Here is a 27,048-nt window from a genome sequence, read left to right as displayed (position 1 = left end):
AAACTCACTCAGCTATGTATCAACCCTTATATCATTAGATGGGTCACTAACTGGCTCACTGATAAAACCCATATAGTTAAAATAGGGGAATCCACCTCCAACAGCAGACCTGTAACCGATGGTGTTCCACATGGCTCAGTCCTGGAATCTCTAGTGTTTGGAATATATTTCTCTGAAGTACAAGCAAAAAAATAAAGGTCTGTGGCTGACACAGTTTGCTGATGACTGCAAACTGGGAGTGGTCATAGAATCTCCAAATGATCTTAACATCCTACAAGAGGGCCTTACACAAACAAATTATTGGTGCCAAAATAATAGCCTTAAGCTCAATTCAGAAAAATGTATTATCATCTCTTTTCGTAAGGGCAATGCTCCAGCTAACTACCACATCAATAGCAGCACCGTAAATATGCACTCAGCGATGAGAGACCTGGGCACACAGATTGACAGCAACCTCCCCTTTGATCACCATGTCTCCATGGTGGTAAGAAGGACATTCTATATTGCTCATCTCATAAGTAAGGGCATTGCCTCCAGAAAAAAAGAAATGATAACCTCCCTGTACTCTTTCCTTATCAGGTCAATAATTGAGTACAACGCACCTTTTGGTGTGTACCTTTCTAAACACCTGCAGCAATTGGAGAGGCTATAAAGGCTCCTCACAAGGAAAATTCTAGATCTTCAGCATCTGTCCTATGTGGATCATCTGAAATCACTGTCACTTTATTCTGTTTTACACAAACTAATCAGAGGTGATCTCTGCCTTGCATACAAGGCAATCTCTGACCCTTGCTTTAGTGGAAATGCTGCATCTCCATAAGTCAAATGGTACACAGGTACCACTCTAAAGACCTTAACCTTAACCTGGTATGTGACATTAACAGAACCTGCTTGAGGGACAGAATTGTCTCCCAGAGGTTACCACATCTTTGGAACAGACTCACACTTCATGCCAAACAGAGCACTTCACTGGCTCTCTTGAAATGCAGTCTGCACAATTGGATGGATAACCATAAGTTCACTGCAGGAGTTCCACCTGTGTCCCTCTTGGATAGGGGCAATAGGTGCTGGTCATGGAAATAAGGGTAGAACTTGTCTAGGCTTGTAAGAGCCCTAGGGCCATTACCCTAGTAACTTTTTATGATCCTATGATCCTATGTGTGGCTTTTTCATCACTCATTTGTCTGTGTTAGCCTCTCCTGTAGTATGTTATTATCATAGGTGGACTCGGTTGCACCTAGTATGCTGGAATCAACAAATGTGGTAAGCTGAATGCCTGAATTGTTACGAAATAGATTGCATACAGTAAAGGGTCAAACACAGATCCCTGAGGTGCAACAATGGTGACAGCTGTACTGGTACAGGTTGTTTCATCAATTTTCGTGGTATGTGTTCTGACAGTGAGACAATTGGTTACCCATCTAGTGACCTGCTGGGAGAGTTTCTCAATGAAATCTGCATGGGGGATTGTGTCCAAACCCTAGGCCAGATCAGGATAGGCAGTATGCACTGTCTTACCTTTATCCAGGCCTATCATACAGAATCAATGGTTTCTAACAACATCACAGATCACCTATTACACGACTCAGCAAATGCACCTTCCTGACACAGTTGAATACACACTTCAACGTACCCTTCCCACAGCCTATGTTCCTGTAGAAGTGTGTACATCAACATGCACCCATGTGACTTGGGGGCCAGCACCCAATGCATGCATGTATAGACACATCCTGACTCTCCTCATTTGTGAGGTAGACCAGCATGTCATCATGCACCTTATCTAAATGGACACTAGTAGTATCCCAGCTCTGTGCAACAGACCTGTGTGGGTTGTTAATGTTATATCATGTCTGTTACATCTGGTAGATGTTCTCAAAGAGGTAATTCAGGACATGCATGATGACAACACTATCATCCTTTTGAACTTGACAAGCCCAAGGCATTTGATACAAATCCGCAGTGAGGTATTCACTCAGCACTGTTAGATGTGGCCATAAACACCTATATCACCAAGTGGGGAGACCACTGTATCACATATCTAAATATGTTGAAATGTGTGACAAGTGACCTATATCTCAGGTCCATTGATCAGGTCCATGCATCAGGGCTGTATGCTGGGCCCTTTCCTGTCCATTATTTAAGTCACATACATCACAAATGACATATACATCCTGTGTCTAAACATCTGTCTAAAGGACTACAACTGTGATATTAGTATAATACAGACAGTATCAACAAACACCAAAGAGTGCTACCACAGTCATGACAATATCCGTAATGACACAAAAACATGGGGGGATTTGTTATATCATGAAAATAAACACCCAACCAAAGTATAATGTAGACATCACACCCTATAATCAGACCAATAGATATGTATCCTGTGCCCTGGGGTAGATGGTATGTGGAATATCCACCAGCATGTGGTCACAGTGCTGACCACTCCCTTGTTTGTAACACAACTACTGCATATGTGAAGGACATCCATATCAAAGCCCATAATACCTCCATAGTTCACAGCCTCCATCACACCAATAACTGAGTACAATGCACCTTTCTTCATGTATCCAAATAAACAAAGTGCCAGGCCACCAAGGCTGTAGGTTAATAAATTTATTCAACTTAAAAGTAAAAATAAAAATGGGTAAGCACTTTTACAATACAATAAATTGCTTCATTAGACAGTTGCATTAAAAAGAAACATCTATGTAGCAATAGCAATGTGACATCATTTCCTGTTGCAAGAAGCATGTAAAAATTTTAACACCAAAGTACAAAACTTTAACACATTCATATAAAATGGGAGTTCCCTTCAGCCACCACATGGTGTGCTAATGAAGTTTCCTGCCTGCCATTCCTAATATCTCTCAAGTGTTCCAAAATCTGTTCCTTAAAGGAGTGATTTGTTCTCCCTATGTAAAAAGCATAACAGAGGTAGGGTTACCACCTGTCCCACTTTGCGAGGGACAGTCCCTCTTTTGGCAGTTATGTCCTGCATAAAAATTGAAAAAATGGCAAATGTCCTGAGATTTTAGGACAAAAATATTTCCTATATTTTACATGATACTTGCATAACACAGTTATTCTGTGTCTGAAACACCTAAATGTTGTAAGAAATAGAATAAGCAACTAGAATGCTACAAGAATAAACTTTTATTTAGGCAAAAAAGTGAATTTCTGTCCTTTGTACTGGCCGTGGGTATGTTTTGCCCTGCAAAATCTGACGTTTGTACCAAAAATGTCCCACTTTGGGCATTTGAAAAGGTGGCAACCCAAAACAGAGGGTGCAGAATGCTCTATCCTTTAAGGAACATATTTTGGAACACTTGTGGTGGCTGAAGGGAACTTCCATAAGTTTAAGTTTCTGGCACTGGAGGTAACTGGAACTGATATCAGGGGCGGGATCTTAAGAACAAGACAGAGGCAAGGGAACAAGCCTGGATTTTATCACTCCAAGCAGATAAGTTTCCTGGACTAAATGAGGTTGTTTCCCTGAAGCCTATGTTGAAGCTACTCCCATTCCCACATTAAAATGTGGGTATATATATTTTTTTATATGAATGCTTTAAAGTTTTGTACTTTGGTGTTAAATTTATTTTACATGCTTCATGCAACAGGAAATGATGTCACAGTGCTTTTGCTATATAGATGGTTCTTTTTAATGCGACTGTCTGATGAAGCGATCTATTGTACCGTGAAAACACTTAACCATTTTTATTTTTACTTTTAAGTTGAATAAATTTAATAACCTACTACAGCCTTGGTGTTCTGGTACTTTGTTTATTTGGATATTGTTTTTTTAAGTGCCCTTCCTTTATCTTGGTGGGCTTTTGTTGTTTTTTTGATTTGACACTTCTTCATGTACCTCACTACACATCTTCCAGTGACTTAAGTGTAGCACCCACAGTGAGCTGTCACACATCTTATTGGCCATATCTAGGTATTCGTTTTGTGGCATAAACTTTACTTTCTAATGGTGCAGAACCCCCATCAAGTTGTTATACCAGATGAATGTGTGATACCTGTTCCAGTGATGCACACACTTCATACATAGCTGTTTGGAAACTTTAATGGCATGGGTAACATTCATGACAGTGTGGATTGTGCCAGATACACACACACACACACACACACACACACACACACACACACACACACACACATATATATATATATATATATATATATATATATATATGGCTCCCTATCACATTGTCGAAAGTTCAAATCTCTGAAGACGATATAGCTGAGACCATATCGCCGAAGATTTCAATTGCCGACAATTGTGTATTGGCATCAACTTTTTTCTCACTGTAGTGTGATCAAGGGGTTGGTATATTTAAGTTGTAGGGGGGTGTGGGGGGCATACAGGTAAGTTGTTCTGTGTTTTTATCACTTTTTCAGCAATTCAAATCTTCGGCGATATGGCCTTGGCCATATAGTTTTCGGAGATTTGAACTGTCGGCGAAGTGATAGTGATCCATATATATATATATATATATATATATATATATATATATATATATATATATATATATATATATATATATGTCATGCACACCAGTCAACTAGCCTGAATTGATCATAATGTCACATGCAGGTATAGCAGTGTCCCAGTGTCCCCCCAAAACCTCCAGAAGATGTTACAGTGTCAGGACAGTGAGCATGATTATCCTCATAGTGTGCAGACATGTCTTTATAGTTGTACAGGTGTGTTTGTGCAGAACCATCTCTGATCACTCTAAATCACACATGTTATATCAGAGACATGGTATTACTGGTGGTATTATTCTAATATTGTCCATGATTGTGTGTGCTTCTTTTAATATTGTCCATGAGCCTTTACCTGTGCCCCATTTTCTGGAGACCTCTGCTGAGATTACATTCATATTCAGGCAAATAAGTTTGCACAGCTTCAGAATATGCACCCTATCCCAGTTGTATATAACATCCCTGATAGATGTCCTCTGCATTACTCATATAAGGGTGCTTATCTCACACAGACATCTTCCCTATTGTTATGTCACCTTGTGTGACAGTCACATAATACACGTTTTGACTGTGTAGTCCACACTGTATCATACTGATATGTAATTGGCATTGCTGCTGCAGTTCTCTTCCACTGAGATGCCCTCATCTGCTGTGCATTAGGTTTTTTCACCTATCCTCTTTCCCTATGTTCATTCCTACAATTCATCTGTGTGTCCCTATTTAATACCAAGACCTTCCCTGGGTGTTTATTTTACATGGCAATCCACTTACCCTTGCAGATCATTTGATCATTTACACGACTTTAGTACAGAATGCCAGGAATCATGTATCACAATACTCTGCACTGTATACACTGTCCTGCACTGTGTTTGGACCATATACATAACTATCATACCTTTCAACTGTCCAGATTTTTGCAGAATGTCCAGATTTTTGCCTTTTATCTTTTGGTCTGTTCCTTAAAAAAATTATGATTTTCTGCCCTATCACTGGCATTGTCATTACATAATTACATACATTTGAGTTTCAGACTTGAAATCCTTCAGAAAAAGTGTCTTAACAATAACCTTGTTATTCTAATACATTTCTAAGTTTAAAAGAGAAAATATGTAAAAATCTGTCCCTACTTCTGGGTCATTGTTCCCCCATTATGTTTGGCTTTGTCCAGATTTCTTGTACTAAGAGGTTGAGAGCTATGAGATCTATATGTTAAGCCCTGATGATCATTGTGGCATTCCGCTCAAACATGCTAACCTCTCTGATGTAAACATGTTTGCTATCCATGTTGCTTTACATAGTTTTCTGGCTGGCAACACTGTTGCCAGCCGTGAAAATGGGCTTATTTACATTTAAACACTGCTCACCATGCATAATCTAGCACGCACGTAAACTCTGTGTAGGCTTTGCACAAAGTCTGCATGGACCTTACTGAATCCCAGCAATAAAATAAAATATTGGTAAAGAATTGATGCAAGGTATATGATATATAGGTATGTGACATCCCTCCCCTTAAGAGCACACAGGAAATGCACGCTCCAGCCCTGGGACTGGACTTCCTCTCTAGGCTCCAAATAAGACTCCACACTGACCACCTCTGAGTTGAGTCCTCAGCTAGGTGTTCCAAGCCAAGTCCTCCAACACCCTCTGTGTGAAATCAGTGCTCTGTGTCCCTTTTCAAAGTAGCTGACACACATACTCCTTGAGATTTGATTTTTGCACACACACACACACACACACACACACACACACACACACACACACACACACACACACACACACACACCTGGGAAAGGCTGGCACAGATTTATCCACTATGCCACCTCCACCCAGACTATAAAGTAGATTCTTCCACTAAAATACCCCCAAACCAGCTACTTTAAGGCCCTTACCAGGGTACCCAATTATACTTAGTAAAATGAATGCTTATACAAATGTAGTATTAACTAAGTGACAAGACTTTCAGAAACATGGAGCCACAGTGCCATTAAATAAAATGCAGTTACTCTCAAAGGTTAACTATTTTCTAAACAACCAGCCACAATGAAATGTTTTGATATATTTTTAATAATAAATAATAAAAGAAAAACATGAAAATACTGAATCTCTATTCACAATAAATACCAGCATTTCAATCACAGGAAATATAAAAAAACAACACTGACAGAAAGAGTCGGACGGATACAGAAAAGAATTTAACTAATCTCACTATATTTTCCTAACTGACTGAAAAATTAATGTTCCCTACTTACTTGCTAGAGTAAGGCAAGATGAAGTGGATGAGTGTCTTTGTTTTCAGGTCTAATAATAATGTTCTAAGTGCTCCTGACACATCTCTCACTAGTATGTAAATATAATTTCAGTCCTGGCTACAAAATGACTTCACATCTGGCCAACTGTCTCTGTGGTTTCCTAACTACCCCCTCACTAGAAATTCAGCTGGGATCTGGCATAGATGTGTCACAATAGGCACATATAACTTTGCCAAGGCTGAATACAGCATCTGGAAGCTATAAAACAAATGCAAAACTTCTACCCTTCCTGCAGAAAGGCTTTTCACAGACATTGCATTTCTGGCTGCATTCAGACCTGTGATAAAGAATCTTTATGGCCTAAACCAAGTCACTTAATTTCAGGCTATCTTTCTTAAGGTTAGCTTGGCTGAACATAACCCCTTCCCTTCCAGTATCCTCTGTTAAATTATATACATTTAATCAGTTACAACAATACAGCCCAAAATACATGTATATTTCTTTTCTGTCCAGCAGGACTTACTGTTGACACATTTTTAACACAAGCAGGTTTACCAATAAATTTTTAACACAAACATATGTAGAAATCAGTTTGATAGTCAAATGACATATTCGTCTTTACAAAACTCCAGCTAGCTACGTTGGCATATGTTACACATGCACTGCCCTACTCCCCCTAAGACAGCTGGCACTACCTCATATCATCACAAGGTATATGATGTATAGGCATATTATTATTATTATTATTATTATTATTATTATTAAGGCTATGAGCTTGTAACGAGCTTCATCCTGTAGTTCAATGTTAGATTCTCCTCTGTTTTCCTGATGTATAATTCTGAGCAAGTCACTTAACCACACAGAATTCCTGGGTCACCCCCAAAAGGGATGTGCCTACTTACTTTACTCATTAACAAATAAATGCAAAATGAACATGGAAATACAACCTCAAGCACATTATGCAGAATAGCAAGTATCTGCTTCATGACAAAACAGAGGGAAAAATGTAGAATGGTTTAAGATCCCCTTATGTATTTAAAAATGTAGCATAAAAGGGGTTTCGGTTTTGGTGGGATCAGTTCTCAAAGGGAACAATTTAAAGGTTTCCTTTTATCAGATGTCCAGCTCTGTTATCTCTCACTGTATCTATCACTCTGTCTGTCTTTCAGAGATTATATAATTCAGTGGGTTTCTTTAGTCACTGTTAACTGAATATGATTTTTCTTCATATTATTTGCCTCTCCTGTTAACTAAGACGATAACTAGAGAAAAGATCCAATGCTGCATAAAAGGCTATGGACATCAGAATCTTTTGATACTATATCCTCTAGTTTTACCTCCCCCACACAACTAGTTATATAGCTTCATTAGTATTATGTTAAAGTAGGTTTTCTGTGATCTGTCCTATGGACTGATTTTAAATGTATTTCCTAGCTACAGCTATGAACTGAAATCCCTTGCTATTTAGTGGAAGGAATTTATTCAAAAATGCACCCAAGTTTAGGAAGCATGACTGTTCTTTGACAAAGCCTCACTTCTTTGAGCTATATTCTCATTTTCACTTCTTTTTTCCTCTAACATTTAAAGTCTACTCTTTAAGTTATTTTAATCTTACAGCTTTATCCGCTCTTATCTCAGCCAACCCCCTGTACGTTACACTATTTTTCACCTTCTGTAACAGACACAGATCACATTGCCTGGTATTTACATATTTGTACAATGTTCTCCTATAATTTCTGTCATTAACTATCAAGAACTTACTGATAGGTTTTTGGCATGCTGCTCCATACTACCTGGCCCATTTTTTTATTTCTTCTATATTTTTTCACTCATTCCTCTCTCCCGCATTATTTTCTATTACCTCCCTCTTTCCCTTGATGCCCAGCATCAATTAAAACCCTCTACTGTTGTTTGGCACCCTCTTTCTCACTTCCACCCTCTGCCTGGTTTACCTACAGCCATTAGTGATGTACTGATGCTGTTTTCTGTGTATATTCAGTCTGCAATTGTAATCTATTCACTCTGTGCTGAGGCAATTCTATACTTCATTAATAGACTGCCTCATTAATCTATGCCTTTCTTATGAAATCGCAGCAGTTGGTATTTGAATACAGTATTGCTCTATCAGTTAACTTAAATGATAGTCATGGGTTTCTGATAGCAAATAGTGATATTGAAGAACTGCTGTCGATCGTGCAGCTGAAGTCTACTTGATTGGAGTTGACTGCCCTCCACATTCTGTGCTGGTTTAAGTGAAATCGTCTTTCAACTAAGTGTGTCTAATTGTTTTACAAAGCTAGTATGCCTTGGTGTATCGCACATATTGCTGTCGCACACCTATGCTGAACTGCTGCTTGTGTTAATAAAATACTGTGAAGGGAATAATAGCTAAATTGAATTACAGTTTGTGTTAATTATGTTTCTTCAAAAATAAGACACCTAGCAGAGATTGCATCTTCATCTGCATGCATTTTGTCAAGCTTGTATAATTGTAATCCGCCTGTGAACAAGTCTGCATTTCTTCTCCTACCTCCCATCCTGTTGTCCATTCACTTTCCCCATCTTTCAACTCTCTTTTCTTCTTATTCTTTTCCATCTAGTTCTTACTAATCATAGCCTTTTCTCCATGTCCTTTTGCCTACCACCTGCACTAACATGTAACCTGTGTTAGCAATCCTGCATATGTCCTGCTAGTCATAACACTTCCTGCCATATACCGCTTAAAGTTAGTGCATTTATTGTAGTTTTGTTTTTTTATATCTTGTCTTGCATTATTACCCCTGCTTAACTTCTTCCTCTCCCCTCCTTTCTTTACTTAGGTTGTTCCTTCTTGTTACTGCCTTGCTACAAACTCTCCACCCTGCTGACTGTTTCCCAGGACACAGCTGGACATGCGGCACAGTTTTATTCAGCTTTTAAAGATCCCCACAAGCCAAAAGCTCTCAAATTGTAAAAGTACATAGTTGCACTGTAACTATTTTAACTGCACACCATCTTGCTTTAAGTACATCCCCACACCGTTTCACCCATCTCTCACACCCTTCCTTTAATCTAGTGGCTTCGCAGGTTCTGCTTTTAGTTCACATTTACTCTACATAGTGTGTTAGGTTTCTCTCTACTGAAGCCCTCTGCTTTTCTGCCTGTCTTCTAAGTACTCACTACCCCCCTCCCCAAGCAGTCATCTCCATTGGACCTTTCCCTGTAATTCTCATTTTCACTTCTCACCTTTTTTCCTCTAACATTTAAAGTTTACTCTTTAAGTTATTTTAATCCTACAGCTTTCCTCCCTCTTATCTCAGCCAACCCCCTGTATATTACACTATTTTTCACCTTCTGTAACAGACACATATGATATTGCCTGGTATTTACATAGTTGCACAACATTCACCTATAATTAACTATCAAAAACTTACTGATAGGTTTTTGGCATACTGCTCCTTACTACCTGGCTCATCCCACTCCATTCACCCTCGTTCTACTCAGGCGCACTCTGCTCCCCTACCCTACTCCCATTCCCACCCAGCCCCACATCAATTGCATTTATACCCTCCTTGCATCTCCCAATTTCTCTCAATAGCCAATCCCACACCACCCCCACACCATTTCTCCCAATAAACAATCACATACCACCCACACTATTTAAGCTATCCCACATAGCCACCCTACCCCTCCCACCTGTTAAGCTATCACATACAGACACATCTATCTTCACTACCCAACACTTCCTTACAGGCAACCAGTAGTTATCTACTATCCATTGTACAGTGCACCTCACATCACACACACATATTTCAAACTCATTGTAACCCAACAAGCTCTAACAATGTTACTTTTTCACATAGTTTAGCTACCTTTCTAATAGCCACTTATCTACTTTCTTCATACCATACATTACACATTACAGTTATTTCCTCACCCACACTAGTCGACACAACCCATACAACCAATACTCAGCAAACCAATTTAATATCACCATACATCTACAACAACTCTCTCACAGAACTTTTATCAATCAAGTATTTAGCCATCCAACCATCATCTAACTTGCTTTGTAACTTTTAAATAACTCATAAAACTTGCCCACCTATTCCCATGTAATTTATCTCTATTAATTCAAGCAGGTGACATCCATCCTAACCCTGGCCCAAGGTCAAGCTCCCAACCAATTCCACCATATAAAAACACTAACCTACAAAAGTTCATAAAGCACCCCCATAGTGGCTCTGACCTCCTACTCTTAAATATTAACCTAAGGAGTATCCTAAACAAAGCTGAGCAATTCCATGCTACCCTCAGCCTATATACCTCTGATACAGTCATACTAACTGAAACTTGGCTAAAACCACATATCAAAGACAGTGATCTACTAACTCAGGTTACAATATTCATAGATTAGACAGAATAAACAAGTGAGGTGGTGCCATTGCAGTTATCTATAAGGACACACTTAACTTAGAAAGATTAGATGATCACCCCTGCAGATCTAAATAGCTCATAAGTACTTATATCCAGCCTACAACTAAACAAAAACAAACACATCATCATCCTCACAGTCTACATCATCCCAGGCAACAATTCTACAATAATTGAAAATCCCCTTATTTAGGCAGCAACCATCTTTAACAAAGAACCAATCATTGCTGGGGATTTCAACCTAGACTGGTCTTCCCATTCTTCTGAAAACCCATCAAACTATATTAACCTCTTTGGCTTTATCTCTACCCTAACTAGGACTGACAAACACAGCAAAAAACAATTCACACTTGACTGGATTCTCAACAATAGACCCTCATTATGCCCTCACTCTGGGTGTCTCCCAGACATCCTCAGTGATCACAGACCTACCTACCTCTAAGACACAAAGCAAACCCTAAACAATCTGTCACATATAAGCACATCTATAACACAAAGAATTTCTCCACAGATATTTTTAACTCCATCTTGAAACAATGTAACTGGTCCCCACTAAAATAACTCCACTAAGATAATGCAACCCAATACTTTAACAACACATTCCTAAAAATCATAGACAAAGATGCCCCCATCAGAAAAATCCACATAAAAAGTAAACCAACCCCATGGCTAACTAAACACACTAAACTTCTTATGAAGCAAGGAGACAGAGGATGGTCCCACTACCTGGCCACCAGAAACCAAACAACACTCCAAAACTACCAGCAAATAAGAAACACAGTCAAAAAGCAAATAAAAACAGACAAAAAAGCTACTATTCAGCAGCCCAAAAGAAACATCAAAATAACCCCCAAAATGTTGGGCCTATATAAATTGACTTCCCAATCCCAAACATTCTTCAACCCCTAACTCCTCCTCCCCTAAGACCACTGAAAACACAGTCACTCAATTCAACTCTCACTCCATTAATTCCATACTGTCCCTACTAAATAATAACACTACCAGTACACTGATTGTACTCACCACCTCTGCCAACAATCCTGGAGCATTTGGCCTTAAACAAATACCTACAAGTTACATTAACAAACTTAGCCATTAACTGAAACCTTCAACTCTAGTGGCCAACCTCCTTCCCAATGATTTTCTGAAGCTGGCAGCTGATGCCACTACTTACACAGTCTCCCTACTAATAAATCAGTCTATCTCCAAGCAATATGTCCCCAAACATTGGAAGATATCTCATATAATTCCCCTACACAAAGGAGGCATGTCAACACTCTTATCAAACTATAGACCCATTGCAATACACCCTCCCCTTGCCAAAATCCTCAAGAAATGTATACACTCAAAAATCATTTCCTATCTCCTGAACAATAACCTCCTCTGAGATACACAACATGGCTTCAGACCCAAGCACATACCACATCCACCCTACTTAACTTCACAGATATAATCAACGATCAAGAAACAATGGCCTCTGTGTTTCATCGGTTTTCCTAGACATGTCAAAAGCATTTGACACTGCACCAAAAACTTCTGTACCAATTAGCCACCTTAAACTTCTCACAATCCACCCTATCATGGTTCCATAGCTACATGTCAGACAAACAGCAAGCTGTTAAATGGCTAGACAATATATCCACACTCTTACCAGTCTCAGTAGATGTACCACAAGGTTCCATACTTGGCCGTCTTCGCTTTACAATCTTTACAAATTATCTCAATTCAGCCACCACATTAGCTAACATTATACAATATACAGATGATTCTACACTCATCTGTTCAGCCTCATCAATCCCTGAACTCTTTCAAAAACACAGAAAGCATTTACCAATGCTGAAACTACCTTTCCACCAATCAACTAATACTCAGTCTTAACAAGATCAAACTACTATTATTCAACAACAATAAACTATCTCAGCCCCCCATCCCATTCATCATCTGCTCCACTAACAACACCAAAATAGAGGCAGTAGACCACACCAAGCTACTAGGTGTTACCACTGACAAATCCCTCATTTATGACCTGCACATATCCTAAACAATCAGAAAGGTCCACATAGAACTTGGGGTACTGTATAGAACCAAACTGTTCCTCACTCAAACCACCAAAACAACCATTGCCTGAAGCCATCTACTATCCACTCTGTTGTATGCCTCCCCAGTTTTCACAAATTTAAAGAAAACAAATCTAAATAAACTGGAAGCCTGCTACAACAAAATAGCCAGGTTTGCCACCAACCTCCCATACAGAACACATCATTGTACCGATCTCCGCAAACTAGACTGGTTGGAACTCCCAAACCTATTATACCTCAACCAACTCACAATTTGCCATTCCATCATCTACCTACCAGATAAATGTCCAGTCCTTAAGAACCTAGTAAACCCTAGTAAACCCTACACTTGCAAAGGAGCCCTCCGCCCATCTGACAAACTTCTTCTAGAATTCCTTAAAGCCAATAATAGCTACAGGGATGGCTTTTTCTCAAAATACATCTCCAAAATTTGGAACTCAATTCCCTAGACCATTCTTTACACAGCTAACCCATCCAAATTCAAAACCCTTCTCAAGTCCCACTTTACCAATAACTGCCTATATTCCTGCTCAACACCTGGCTGAACCCTCAGTAATTTTTTTAGCACTCCTTATTCATCTCGTATTATTTTTGTAGTCTTCCTCCACTCCTTCCTTAGATCCTAACTCCACTTTAATATTGTATATTTTGGTATTCTAAGTGTTTAATTTTGGTAAGGCAACCACCTCAACCCTAAGTAGAAACTTATTAATGTGTTATTTCTTATGAGTTCATTCAAGAACCAGCAAGTATGTATAATTTGCGCAACTAACCATCCTTACTGCATTATTTGTACTACCATTGCTTGTTTTATTTTTATTTTTCCAATGCAATTCCATCACTGTTTTTTCAGTGCAGTTGTATCACTGTTTACTATGTAACAAGTTTTTTAATTCTATGTTTACACTGTTTATTACATGAAACTTGGAGCAATTGTATCACTGTTTACAATGTAACCTGTTTTTAAATTATGTGTTTACACTGTTTATTAGATGAAACTTGGAGCAGTTGTATCACTGTTTACCCTGCAACCTGTTTTTTTTAATTCTATTGTTTACACTGATTATTATATGTAACTTGGGGCTTTTGTCCCCAGGCCTTCACTGAAAAAGGGCCTTTTTGGGCTCAGTCGGATACTCCTGGTAAACAGATATAAAATAAATAAAATATTTAGGTCAGTGACTTATGGTTATAAGGAGCTAGTAAACTTTGTCATGCACTGTTGGCTTGGATTCCCTCTGTCTCCTCTTGTGAATGGAATAACAGACCAAAGTACTTAACCAAACATTGCTCCCTACTTGATCCTGAAATAGACATTTGTGCCTAGAAGACTTGCCACATTAGTAAATTAATAAAATAAAATATAAAATAGTGTGTACCATTTGCTAATCTGTATCTTTAAATAACTGTTTATTTTTCTCCTTTGAAAGAACATTTTTACTGTTAAATAATTAGCTTTGCAATTAAATTTTACAGCACTTTATATTTTTAGGTTTAACACTGTACTTTGCATTTTACTCTGTGGCTTGCAGCGCTGGTTGGTGCTATAAAATGCTAGAAGAAAAATTGTTACATTTCATGCAGTAATCTATTGACATCAGTTCCACTTTTGTCAAGTCCGAGCTGCTGAGATTTGCACTGCTTGAGGCAGAGAAAAAAAGAACTCTGCAAATGTGTTCGCTGTGGATATCAACAACACCCTTGCAATGTCATGATATGGTGCAGGATGATCTGGTCCATCTTTGAAAGTCTTTTCACTTGGATACTGGTGATAATTCTATGCTGTTACTCTTAACAAATGAGTTTGATCATTGAATAGTCATTAAAACATTTTCATACGTCTCTTGTAGACTGTTGGAAGTGGTCAGATTCAGTAAATCAGCAAATGTGAAAGGCTTATTCAGAGCTAGTTTTTCTTAGCTTAAATGAGTGGTTGTTGTTACTGAAGTCAAACTATTGTTCCACGTTCCTTATAGAAGTCTCCAGGAAAAGGATAATGTCACTGCATCCTGTTGCATGAAGTGTTATCCAAGGACTTTGTAAGTGTTCTAAGTTTTCCTACAAAGAAGTCTTCAGCTCTAGACTAAAGCTTGTTCTTAAGGGAGGTAATGGCAAAAAAGGCTTCCGTTGCAGTCAGTGATGTCTTCTGCAGTAAGCATATATCTTCACAACAAAAACTGCATTAAGAAAGTGTGACCAGTTTTGGGGTAGTGTACCCAAAGTATGTTCATTGTCTGCAAAAAGCTGCCATATCTGATGCAGTCACCTGTTCTATTTTTGAGACGAAATAAGTTTGTAGTGCTGTTAGATTTTTAACTGTTCTGTCAATGCAGAAAGAAGAGTCACCTCATTAGTATATGTCTCAGAAGAGGTCAAATTTTATATTACAGAGCTCAAAGAACTCTTTCAAATCTTGGGTTTCTTGTGGCAGAACAATTTTAAAACAGATTTGTTGCCATAGTTCAAGCTTCCATTATCAGTACCATATGCCAATGCAAAGGTCCATGGCTAGTAGTGCTAAAATTCCTACAGTTTGCTTTGTTATTGCCAGAGCATATTCATCTGGTCCATAGGAAAGTCCAAAAATCCCATTAAATAAATCCTTCACCCTTCACAATGTACAGTACAACAACTGGAGCTAATTTTATATTTCCTTTATTAAAAGTATATAATACTATATCAAAGAAGTTCATGGCTTCAGCGGGACTTGTAGGAGCCATTCTAGAGTGTAGTCACAAAACATGTTTACCCATAACTTCAGTCTTTGTTCTTGCACATAAGTTTTTTTTCCCAGTATCTATGTCAGCATACACTTGGCTAGATAGTTTCAGTATACATTCAAACTGTTAAGGAGATATATTTCAGTGAAAAGAATGTTTCATTTGCTTTTGGGTTTTGGTTCACTTTGTGAAGACGTGACTAGCACTGGCCTTCAGGATCACACTCTTGTGTTGTTCAGTTGCCTTGTGTCTTGTCAGAACTTTTTCTCCACGTCACCATCATTGTAATTTTTGACCTAGTCAATGGCTGTATTCCAGATGTTCTGCCATTTACAGGACCCCTTGGGGATGGTCTGAGTTGGTGCTGGTGCTGATCTTTTCATTCGTAAATATAAAAATTAGACAGAAATTAATAACTGTAAAATTGTAGACTACTGTTTACTTTATATCACTGATAACCATGTAAACAAATCAACTTACCAAAGTGTAACAGACTTCAACTGTTTGCGAGGTTCACCAGTTCACTGATCTCTGATGCTGGGGTCTGACTAACTATGAACTCCACTTGTCCAGCATTGTAACTACCTAACTGAAGAAGTATACTTGTTTTAATAATTGTTACTTATCTGGTTTTATTCATTTATATGTATATTTATTTAAATATGCATCTATCAGAGGTCACAGAGTGGCATACTGGACATGTATTGAGCCCCTAACCCAGAGGTTGGTAGATCAAAAGCATCGTCTTCTATTCAGGTAGGATGAATCTTTAGTCTGGCAGTTGGCAAAGAGGATTAATGGTATGGGCTTATAACATCCTATTTTTTTTCCAGGGTTTGATTCCTTTATCCTTCATCTGCCTACTGTGTGAGTGTGACTGAGCAAGTCATGTAGCCACACAATGCTGTGGGGCATTTGGGAAACTGCACTAGGGCTACACAACGGTCTTCTGGACCACATGTATAGTAACAACATGTGATCGTATAACATGGTGCTTAATCACCTTGATAAAAGTCTGGTTTGTTGACTGAATAATGTATTAGCTGTTTGCTTGTGTTTCTGGAAACAAGCTTAGCTCACTATACCTTGTTCTTGTAGAAGATCTTACCTTACAGTAGGTATGAGAACAATGGCTTGTTCAAGTAACTCAATCAAAGCTTCACAGAATGCTAAGCATAGTGCAGGAACAAACCCATGGCCGTATCATGCAACTTATTACTGACTTGTACCTGTGTACCACTAAAATGTTTTGCCAGTCAGTTTCTAGTAAGGGTGGGGGAAGAGTCAAAAGTTTTCTGCATTCCATATGTCAAATGATCCTGTCAAGCTACTAAAAGTGAGGGCTGTAGTGTTTTTTTAATCATTCATGGGATTTATTAGGAGACTCAAACAGCAATGAATATATACTGTGTAAAATACACGAATGAGACATTTGGGTACCTAGGGGACATGAACAGAACTAGCAGCAATGTTATTTTTAACTTGAAAAGGGTTCATGTCATGAAACTGGTACTAGGAGTAGATTTTGGAATGGAAATTAAAATATGTTTTTTGTTAAAACAGTGGCAATAAGATGAAATGAGTTTTAGCAAGAAATGATACTGGGGAAACGGAGTACAAGTAATACTTTTCTAAAGGTGATACTATACAACAAAAACAGTATAATAGGAAACATCATTGAGAAAGCGCACGAGGGAGTTGAACTCCAGGCAAGGTAAGTAGGGAGGTAGTCCCTACCTACACATTCTAGAACATTTGAGATTCTGTTATGGCTGTGTTTCTGCAGGCAGTTTTATATTGATATGCGTGCACTTGTGCTGAAAGCATGGGAAATAAAAAAAAAAGAGATTGTATAGAACTTAATGAAGCTTTTTTTTGTTTCTTTCGATGCAGGATGCTTTTTCCGAAGCTACTATCATTCCTGCCAGAACTTCGGAGTCTGAGTGAAATACATGGCAAGCAAATTCTGCTAATCCAGCAAGAGTTCTGGACGCCTCTTTTGAAAGAGATTTTCAGTTAATCTGAAAAATAAATTAAACTATGCACATGTTACACTTGTCGCAAGAGCTGTATTATTATGATTTATATGCAGATTTGCATATACAATAACCAAATAAATGAAATTATCTGCAAAGCAGTGACAGTTGGATGCCAGCTATCTATGCAAATTGTTTTCAACATTACGTATGGTTTCATTTGATAACATGGAGATCTATATAACTGCTTTCTGTTTCAAGTTATTAGTATTATTATTAACATATGGCATATAGTCATAATATTTCTGGAAAATAACCTACATTTTCTCTGGTACCAAGTACACCGTTTGGTTGAGGAGCCATTTGTGACCTCTGCAGTGACTAGGTGAATGAAATGCTATGCTACAACATATCCAGGTGGACAAAACCTTGAGATACTTAAAGAAATATGAGATTTATGCAAATATGTATACTGTATTACTAAAGAATTATAAATATCTGCACATTTTTAGCAAGCAGACAGTAGGTATTAGTGACAATTTTTGCAGCATTATTTAAGCTTTCATTTGATACCATGGAGAACCATGTATACTGTATCTGGATCTAGCTATTAATATAAATATTAAGATGGCGCACATTAATAATTTGGTATAAAAATGAATCACACTTTCTTGCTTAATGACCACTGTATTTGGGTCAGGAGAGACATTCCTGACTTTTGGGCTGAGCTGTCTTGTAAAATGCTGTTCTGCCATGCCATTGTGTGATCTGTGACCGAGATATTTCCATAAGATATGAACATATGCATAAATATATTTATTGCTAAACAATTAAAAATATCTGCAAAATGGTACTAGTTAGATAGCAGGTAGCAGTGAGAAGTACTACAGCATTAAGTAAGCTTTTATTTAATGCCATGATGTACCACATAAACTCCTTATATGGCAGACTACTAATAAAATTATTAATATCCCGCATATTTATAACTTTTAGTGAAAACAACTCACAGTATCTCACTTACTGACCATCAAATTTTTGTCTTGAGACATTCTTGAACATTCACGCTAGCTTTATCTTTGAAATCTGTAGCACAATGTTTCCAGTTGGACACTGCCTAAGATCTTAACAAAATGTGTTATTTATGTATATTTGTTTACTTTCATGGTTAACAAAGGACAAACATTTACAAAGTAGTAAGTATTTATACATATATATATATATATATATATATATATATATATATATATATATATATATATATCTACATATATTCAAATATTCACATATGCATATATGTATACACACATACATACATACATACATGCATATATGTAGTTATATATACATATACATTAACATGTATAGCCCAAGAATCAGGGACAAAGCCAGAAAATAATGGGGACACAAAGGCCTGAATAAGGGACAGATTTCAAATATTGTTGTTATACCTGGAAATGTATTAGAATAACAGGTTTTGCATTAGCATACATTTTCTAAGGTATGCAAAATCTGAAACTCAAATATCTGATTATTTGCTGACTGTAGTCAATAAAACTTACCATAAAACTACAAATTTTACAAAGAATAGGTCAAACAAATGAACCAAAATCAGACACACTTGGGAGACATGGCATCTCACCCCCCCCCACACACACACACACACACACACACACAGCTATCAAAAACATACTTGGTATACATGCAAATGTGCGCATGCTTGCATGCACGTGCACACGCATACACACACACACACACACACACACACACACACACACACACACACACACACACACACACACACACACACTTTCAAAGGAATAGACCAAAAACATATAATAACATCCGTAGCTGGTGGGAGATATACCTTGCAATCATACTTCTTTGCCTCTTAGCTTAAGTATCGGCTATAAAGCCAAAAAAGAAGTTGGAGGCAAAAGTCCATAAGAACTATTTCTATTCCTGATTATGAACTTAGAAAGTTGTTATAAAAGGACTGATTTCTAAAGAATACAATGTCTGAATCTCAAATGTCTGCATGATTTAGTGACTGCAAGATTAAACGATCTGTGGGGAAAATCACAAATGTTACAAGCATCAGACCCAAAATATTAGGAAAAAATCAGATAGATCCTCTGTTTCATCAGTAATAATGTCAGAGTTGATGCAGTTCCTAACAGGACCTCAGGATGGACATGTATTCCCAGCCAGTTTCATCAGAGTGACACAGACACATCATCTTGTGTTTGGGTGGTCTGTTGATGACATCAGACATTTGTATGGCTCAGATGAAATTGGCAAAACAGAAATACAATACTAGATTGGAACCAGAGGGAAGGATAATGCAGCAGTGGATGTCTTGTACTATTGTGTATGTGATGGAAGATGCTGGAAGTGCATACAGTGAATGGTGTTCTCTGCAGCACATGTTCATTTGGGTACTGGGGGATCAACTAGATAAAGGACAACAAAGATATGCAAAATTGTAAATGTTCTCATTTTTCAATGGTAACCATTGTCCTTTTTTTACTTGTTTTTAAAGAGGCATAATCATGGAATATAGCTGATTAGGGTTAGAGTTAGGGTTTGCAAGCATTAGTATGGTGGGCAGGAGGCCCCTACCCCTAACTCTAACTCTGCACTTTACCTTAGAGAAACCCTTTCTTTAACACTATCGGTATCAATGCACAATTTCAGACACATACCATATGAAACAATACATATACACATACATACACAAACATGTATGCACACACACACGCACACACACACACACACACACACACACACACACACACACACACACACACACACACACACACACACACACAATGCACTAAATGTATGCCCTTTTTTAGCCCTTATTGTAACCCTAACCCACAAAAGATCACACACACACGTCTAAACCTTGATGCTGAAACAGTTGGTATATCCAAATGTTTTAGTATTAGCAAATTAAACTATATTTACTTGCCAAAATCCATCACCCTACCTTCAATAACTGCAGAGTTCGATCAACACGCAACTGAAAATTAAAGCATTCAACTACTATGAAATAATCGAAAATATGCAAAAGGAAAACTAATTTTTTTGGAGGGGGCACAAACCCCCTGCTAATTATATATACCAACTCTGAGACTGCGCAACAGTGGTTTAAGAGCAAATGTCCTTACCATGCTGCAACGTGATCTCATACAAAAGCCTGTTGGCAAAAACTCAGAAACAACATTCATTCATATGAGCATTTACTTTTTTTTTTTTTACATGATTCATAAGTGTGTACTAAGCTAATGACCACAAGGGCCTTTTTAAGCCTAGCTATCATCCCAAATCTCTGACAAGTGCTGGATAAGTGTAATCAGGGGCTTGAGGGATGAAACAATTACAAGCAGGAGCCTGGGAGAGGATCCATTTACAGGTTGCCTATATCCATTATAGACACAGGTGCCAAACTAGTGATGAATTTCGAGTTCTCCATCCAATAATCCAAGTTACACTTGAACTCGGTTAGGGAGGAACTCTGCTTCACATGATTGGGGAACCTGTTCCCGAGAAAGGACAGTCTCTTAGAACAGTAAACACAAACACACATATCTACCTATCTATCAAGCTATGTATATAGATAGATATATAGATATATGAGTATGGGGAACTGAATTTAGTTAAATGCACTTATGGTCAACATCTGTTTAGTCAACAAATTAGCTGCCTAAGCAGGAGTGCAAGACTGCACAATTCCCGATTTGGGAAGAAATTACCTTTCCCTGACATTGTGTGATCTCAGAGTTAGTATATATAATTAGCAGGGGGGTTTGGAGGTACAGGAGAACTGCCCCCCTACAAAAATTATGTTTTATTCTTTTATTTTGCATCTGATTTTTGCATGCACAGAAGTTATTGATCAGTGCATGCAATCTAGCATGTTGACATTCATGTTGTCAACATTTTGCAAAATTGTAAACAGTATTTGGTTCTGTTGAAATTGAGTAGACCCATATGTATTACATATGTGTGTGTGTGTGTGTGTGTGTGTGTGTGTGTGTGTGTGTGTGTGTGTGTGTGTGTGTGTGTGTGTGTGTGTGTGTGTAAGAGCTTGGTTCATTATACTGAAACATCAACATTTTGTTTGCAAAAGTAGCAAAATATGTTTATATGTACAAACCTTCACACACACTTAAAACCACATAAAAAAACTTTAAATAATTTTTTGCAATAAATATTCTCAGGCGTTCTGTTCGTGAAACCATGTTGTGTCAAATATAACTGCAAAGTCTGCTTACTGGGGTTTCATATTTTAATTCTGGCTTAATTATAACAGATTTGTTTAACCCCGGTAAGGTATCACTGACAACTTAATATGCAAGTATATTTTCCTCCCATTTAATAGATCCTCACTCTTTCATTCAAGTAAACCTCTTCTAACACACAGAATAAAAAGTGACTGAAATCTGGGGAACCTTGTGGAATGTATATACAATTGAAGTGATTTCCACTCCATATCTCTTCCTGCTACTTTATTACAACAATTACAAAAAGTACAATAATCTGTCCCCTTTTTAATTTGAGACACGATTCCAGCTCAGTCTACTTTCTTTTGTCCTTTCTCTAACAGAACATCAAAATTATTTCCCTTGTGTTGTGAAATAGCCTACAGCTTTCTCTACCTGCACATTACATGTTTGAAATTTGTAATATTTTTCTTCTGATCTTTTTTATTCTGCAGTTGTTCACTCTGTAGGGAGCAGCTATAACAATGCTTCAGTAATGACTTCCTCAGTCCTTACTGTCACATTTTCCAGTGATGCTTCCATATACATCACTGGGAAATTCTTCCTTTCCCAGGGTGCTGGGAATGCATATAACAAATAAACCTGCAATACATTTATCTATCGACCTGGAACCCCTACATATATCTATCTCTTTGTCTTTATACATATCTATATATATTAGTCCAAAACCAAGAAACCAACTAAAACATAAAAAAGAACTTGGCGACTGCTCGAGACCAAAAACAAGCTGACGAAAATAATGACAGCAATAGAATGTTAACACTTTCATTCCCATTTATTTTATGGAACTTAATCAGAAGACATTTTCACTGCAAAACATATTTATATCCATTTCAACCATAACATCCAATAGCACAGACCATCTCATTAAATAATTAACTGAATAAATTATCTGAATTCGTTAGTAAAATGGCACAATTCAATAAATAGTCCACTTACATAAAAAGTTAACTTATAATAAACTACCTTTTTGTTGACTAATAAAAACATCTGATTCATAGGTTCATAGGTTGGTACTAGGCTATCGGCCCTAGGGCCTATACAAGCCTAGCCATAACAATTCCCTGGATATTTCTTCCCACAATATTTACTTCCCTTGATCTCTGTCTAGCAGGGTGACTGACATGATCCCTGGGGTGAATTTCCTATCTCCCATCCAATCATCAAGTTTTCTTTTGAAGAGGACCAAGGAAGCGCTCTGCTTGACATGTATGGGCAGTCTATTCCAGTGTTTGGGGAGTCTCTGGGTCAGGAACCTATCCCTCCAGCATGTTTTGTTCATTGTGATGACAAGGTTTAGATCCCTGGAGCATGTGGCTCTGAAGGATTGGGATTTCTTTAAGTGGAGCATGTCCAACAGCTCAGGGTTTGACATGGCCTTGTATGTAAAGCAGAGATTGCCTCTGAGTAGATGGTATGCCACAGAGTATAGCTGGAGTTTTTTTAGATGGTCAGCATAGGGCATCTGCTTTAGGCCTGTGATTCTTTTAGTGAGGTGTTTCTGCAGCCTTTCCAGCTGTTGCAGATGTCTTGTGAGGTACATACCAAACGGGGCATTGTACTCTATAATAGGTCTAATGAGGGATGAGTACAGTGGGACAATAACCTCCTTTTTTCTGGATGAAAAGCCCTTAGTGATGAGGTGTGCCACATAGAAGGATTTCCTGACTGTTGTGGCGATGTGGTTATCGAAGGTGAGACCACTGTCTACCTGGGTCCCTAAGTCTCTCATCACACTTTCAGTGTTTAGTATACTGCCACCTATCTGGTAATTCATGGGTACATGTTTTTTCCCAAAGGGGATAACTATACATTTCTTGGAATTAAACTTCAGCCCATGGCTCTGGCATGAAGCATCTGTTTCTGTAAGGCTCTTTTGTAGAATATCCACATTATTTGGGGATTCAATAACGGCTCCCAGTTTACAGTCATCTGTGAACTTTGTTAGCCAGAGTTCCTTAGTGTTGGCCTGTACTTCAGAGAAGTAGATGCCAAACAAGAGCGGTCCCAGGACTGAACCCTGAGGTACTCCACTTGTCACTTGTCTGGAGCTGGATTTGGAGTCAGCTACTTTTACAGTCTGGGTTCTGTCAGTAAGCCAGTTGGCAACCAATCGAGTGACATAGGGATTTATGCCCAGCTTAGTAAGTTTATCTATTTATAAAATTCTATATTTAAGCAGACTCTTAATACTGATGTGTTCATTAAGCCCTGGTGGCCGATCTGAACTCAATAAAATCTGCCATCATAGCTCATGGGTTTCAAGTAACTCATTGCAACCATTAATAAAATTAAATTTGTATATATGTTCAAGGACAAAAAAAAAATGAAATTTTCTAAAACCATTGCAACCCAGACTGTGCTTGCTAAGTGCATTTAATGTGTTTTTGTCTTTAATGGCTTTCATGTGCTCCCTAACTCTTATTTTAGGAGATCTAATGCTTTTTACAACATAAAAGCCATGACAAGTGCTGCAAAGACTGATGTAAACTATATTTTTGCTGAGACAGTTATAGTAACCCTTGCTTGTAACTACCTTGTCTAAATGGTTAAAATGTATGGTACTACTATTACACATAAACCTACATTGTTTAGAAAAGCCACATCCGAAAGTACCCATTTTGGGTAAATGAAACTTAATATCAGTATAGGGGTGACATTTAAGTAACTTATTAAGATTAGTAGACTTCTTAATAACAAAACAAGGCTTATCTCCTATAACCTTAGCCAAGTCAGGATTCCCATAATAATTTTCCAATTGGAAGTTATTATATTTCTAATCATAGTGGTAACCTTTGAAATTGTGACTGGCAAGGCAAGTGTTTTGTCTTCATCAAAACAAAGCTGTTGATATTTGTCATTGTGACCATCCTGGTCTTTCTTATCACAAATGACTTTCTGGCCACTAAACCCACATTTTAATACTGGACTAAATTACCTGTCTTCCCTGTATTTATTGACTTCTTTAACTATGTTTTTCAAATTCTCTTCGGGACAACCTCTTTCAAGAAATAAATCTGAAATATATTTAACCTCTTCACTGAAATTAGTGTCTTCACTAGTAATGTGGTTGGCCCTAATTAAGTGACCCCTAAAAATGTTAAGTTTCATGAACTTCAGATGGGCACTACTAAAGTGTAAATAATTATTCCTAAATGTGCTTTTTCTATGAATAGCACTATGAAAACATTTGTTTGTAGTGTCTAAATGGATAATAAGGTCTAAAAAATTCACCTTTTCACCAACATTCCCAATAGTAAACTGTAACCAAGGTAAATTGGTGTTTAAATCTTGAACAAAGGTATAAAAATCACCAGTTTCACCACACCAAATAAAAAACAATTCATCTATAAATCTCCTATACCAGCAAACGTGTTGAAACAAGTGGTGTGTCTTTAAATATGCACTTTCCCACCAACACAGTACCAGGTTAGCAAATGATGGTGCTACATGAGCACCCATAGCTACTCCTACTTTCTGTTTATATATTTCATAGCCAAACACAAAGAAACTGTTATCTAAAGCTAATTTCATCAGATTTTCATAAAGGTTGACAGTAATATTATCTAACTTGGCAACTTGGGAAAGATATAATTTCATAAATTCAACTCCATCCCCTACTTCAATAGCTGTATATAAGGAGACAACATCTACGTTGCATAACAATCTCGCTCTACCTTGAAATTGATAATGTCTCAGCTGATCTAACAAAGACCATGAATATTTAACATAAAATTAATTCTTATGTACTGTAGGATTTAACATTTTATCCAAATAATAAGAAATGGTTGTAGTTTTATGTCTAGGAGTGGACACAACAGGTCTAAATGGTGGACGAGCCTGATTTTTATGCATTTTAGGTATACCAAATATTTTACTTAATTCAGGCTCATCCACAGTCAAAAATTCATATAGTGGATAATTAATGTATTTTTGGCTAAATAAATAAAATAATTCATAATCAGTTTTATTGAAACTCTTAATAACAAAACTTTTGCTAACTTTTCATAGAAAATGACATCCTGCACTTAACGTGCACTTAATTTCAGACCTATAATTTTCCTTTTCCATGACTATTAGGCCACAACCCTTGTCTGCCTTCATATATCTTAGATGTTTTTCCGACCTTAAACTTTTAATGGCATCTGTCTGAGCTTTGCTTGCATTGTATATACCTGAACAGTGGATCAACTCCTACATATTTTGTCAAAGTCAACTTCACATGACTTAGCAAATGCATTTAAAGTCATGTTTAAATTGGGGTTGAATGTACTAGGCTTAATGACAGGTTTTTAGTGTTAGTTTCTTTGATTTGCTGAAAATTATAAGATTAAATTTTTTAACATATAGTTTAAAGTCAAGAATGAGGTCAGTATATTTAACTCTATCCTAAGGCATAAAAGTAAAGCCTTTTCAGAGATCATCCACCTCATCCATAGAAGAAAAACTGTCTTGATAAGGTCTCATTAACACTTGCTTTGAAATTTTTAACTAAATATGCTCAGTTATTAATAGGCTTTGATATCCCTATTCAGTTTTCTAATCTTTCTTTTAATCACCAAGGTAACATATTTTTTCCGATCTATATTAGATCATCGAAATGGCAGAATTTCGAATGATCCAATATCAAACCCAGTATCACGAATGCTGAAAACAGCAAAGCTGCACAAAACTGATTTTTTTCCTAGAAAAAGAATTCGGTTGGCCATTGTTGTGGCTTCGCTGTTTTCAGCGATGCGGTGGAAAGGTACAGGTTGGGTTAAGGTAAGTGTGTGATTGTGCAGACGTTTAGGTTAGGGAGCGAGTTGGGTGAGTTAGGGTTAGGGCGCAGGTCA

At 37.6% G+C, this 27,048-nt stretch overlaps 1 protein-coding gene across 1 annotated transcript in view; it reads left to right on the top strand.

The window, feature by feature from the left end:
* The window catches only part of LOC122791242 (nuclear receptor subfamily 1 group I member 3-like), a 421,797-nt gene extending 403,712 nt beyond the window's left edge, over window positions 1-18,085 (top strand). The window contains exon 9 of the mRNA XM_044058907.1: window positions 17,845-18,085. Coding sequence (XP_043914842.1) covers window positions 17,845-17,971 — 127 coding nt within the window. The 3' untranslated portion in view covers window positions 17,972-18,085. The remainder of the gene's footprint in view (window positions 1-17,844) is intronic.
* The last annotated feature ends 8,963 nt before the right edge of the window (window positions 18,086-27,048 follow it).

The sequence above is a fragment of the Protopterus annectens genome, chromosome 17.part0, assembly GCF_019279795.1.
Source record: "Protopterus annectens isolate FY-2018-M chromosome 17.part0, PAN1.0, whole genome shotgun sequence".
In the NCBI taxonomy this organism is placed as follows: domain Eukaryota; kingdom Metazoa; phylum Chordata; order Ceratodontiformes; family Protopteridae; genus Protopterus; species Protopterus annectens.
The sequence above is the reverse complement of the archived record's forward strand: the minus strand, read 5'-3'. Positions and strand labels throughout refer to the sequence as shown.